This window comes from Eimeria mitis, genomic scaffold, assembly GCF_000499745.2.
Source record: "Eimeria mitis Houghton genomic scaffold, Emh_scaff648, whole genome shotgun sequence".
Classification (NCBI taxonomy): Eukaryota; Apicomplexa; class Conoidasida; order Eucoccidiorida; family Eimeriidae; genus Eimeria; species Eimeria mitis.
Window position 1 is genome coordinate 8,163 of NW_013574640.1, and position 467 is coordinate 8,629.

Consider the following 467-nt stretch of genomic DNA (forward strand, 5'->3'; position numbering starts at 1 on the left):
TTGGCGTTGGTGCCTTAGCCGCTGCTGCTGCTGTTGCTGCTGCTGCTGCTGCTGTTGGTGCTGCATACTATACATTTGATTCAGGTTATAGTATTGCTGCTGGTGGTGGTAGTGGTGCTGCTGCTGCTGCTGCCAGTAGTGGTGGTGTTGCTGCTGCAGCAGCTGGTGGTTGTGGTGGTGTATATGCTGCTGCTGCAGCATATACAGCTGCTGCAGCTGCTGCAGCTGCTGCAGCAGCTGCTGCTGCTGCTGCTCGTGCGGCAGTATCACCTGCAGCAACTCGTCGGCTCTATCCCCCTCCCCCAGGAGGTCTTCAACTAGCTGACGGATGCGTGTTCTGTGCTGCTGCGCGATATGCTGCTGCTGCTGCTGCAGCTGCTGCAGCTGCTGCTCCTGGGTCAGTTGCTGCTGCTGCTGCTGCTGCTGCAGCTGCAGCTCCTCCAGCTCCCCCGTCCCTGTGATCAACC

The 467-nt window shown here is 59.3% G+C and overlaps 1 protein-coding gene across 1 annotated transcript in view; it reads right to left on the reverse strand.

Moving 5' to 3' along the window:
- The window catches only part of EMH_0018620 (uncharacterized protein), a gene marked incomplete at both ends in the record, with an annotated part of 8,285 nt that overhangs the window by 1,617 nt on the left and 6,201 nt on the right, over window positions 1-467 (reverse strand). Inside the window, one exon of the mRNA XM_013501185.1 lies at window positions 1-465. Coding sequence (XP_013356639.1) covers window positions 1-465 — 465 coding nt within the window. The remainder of the gene's footprint in view (window positions 466-467) is intronic.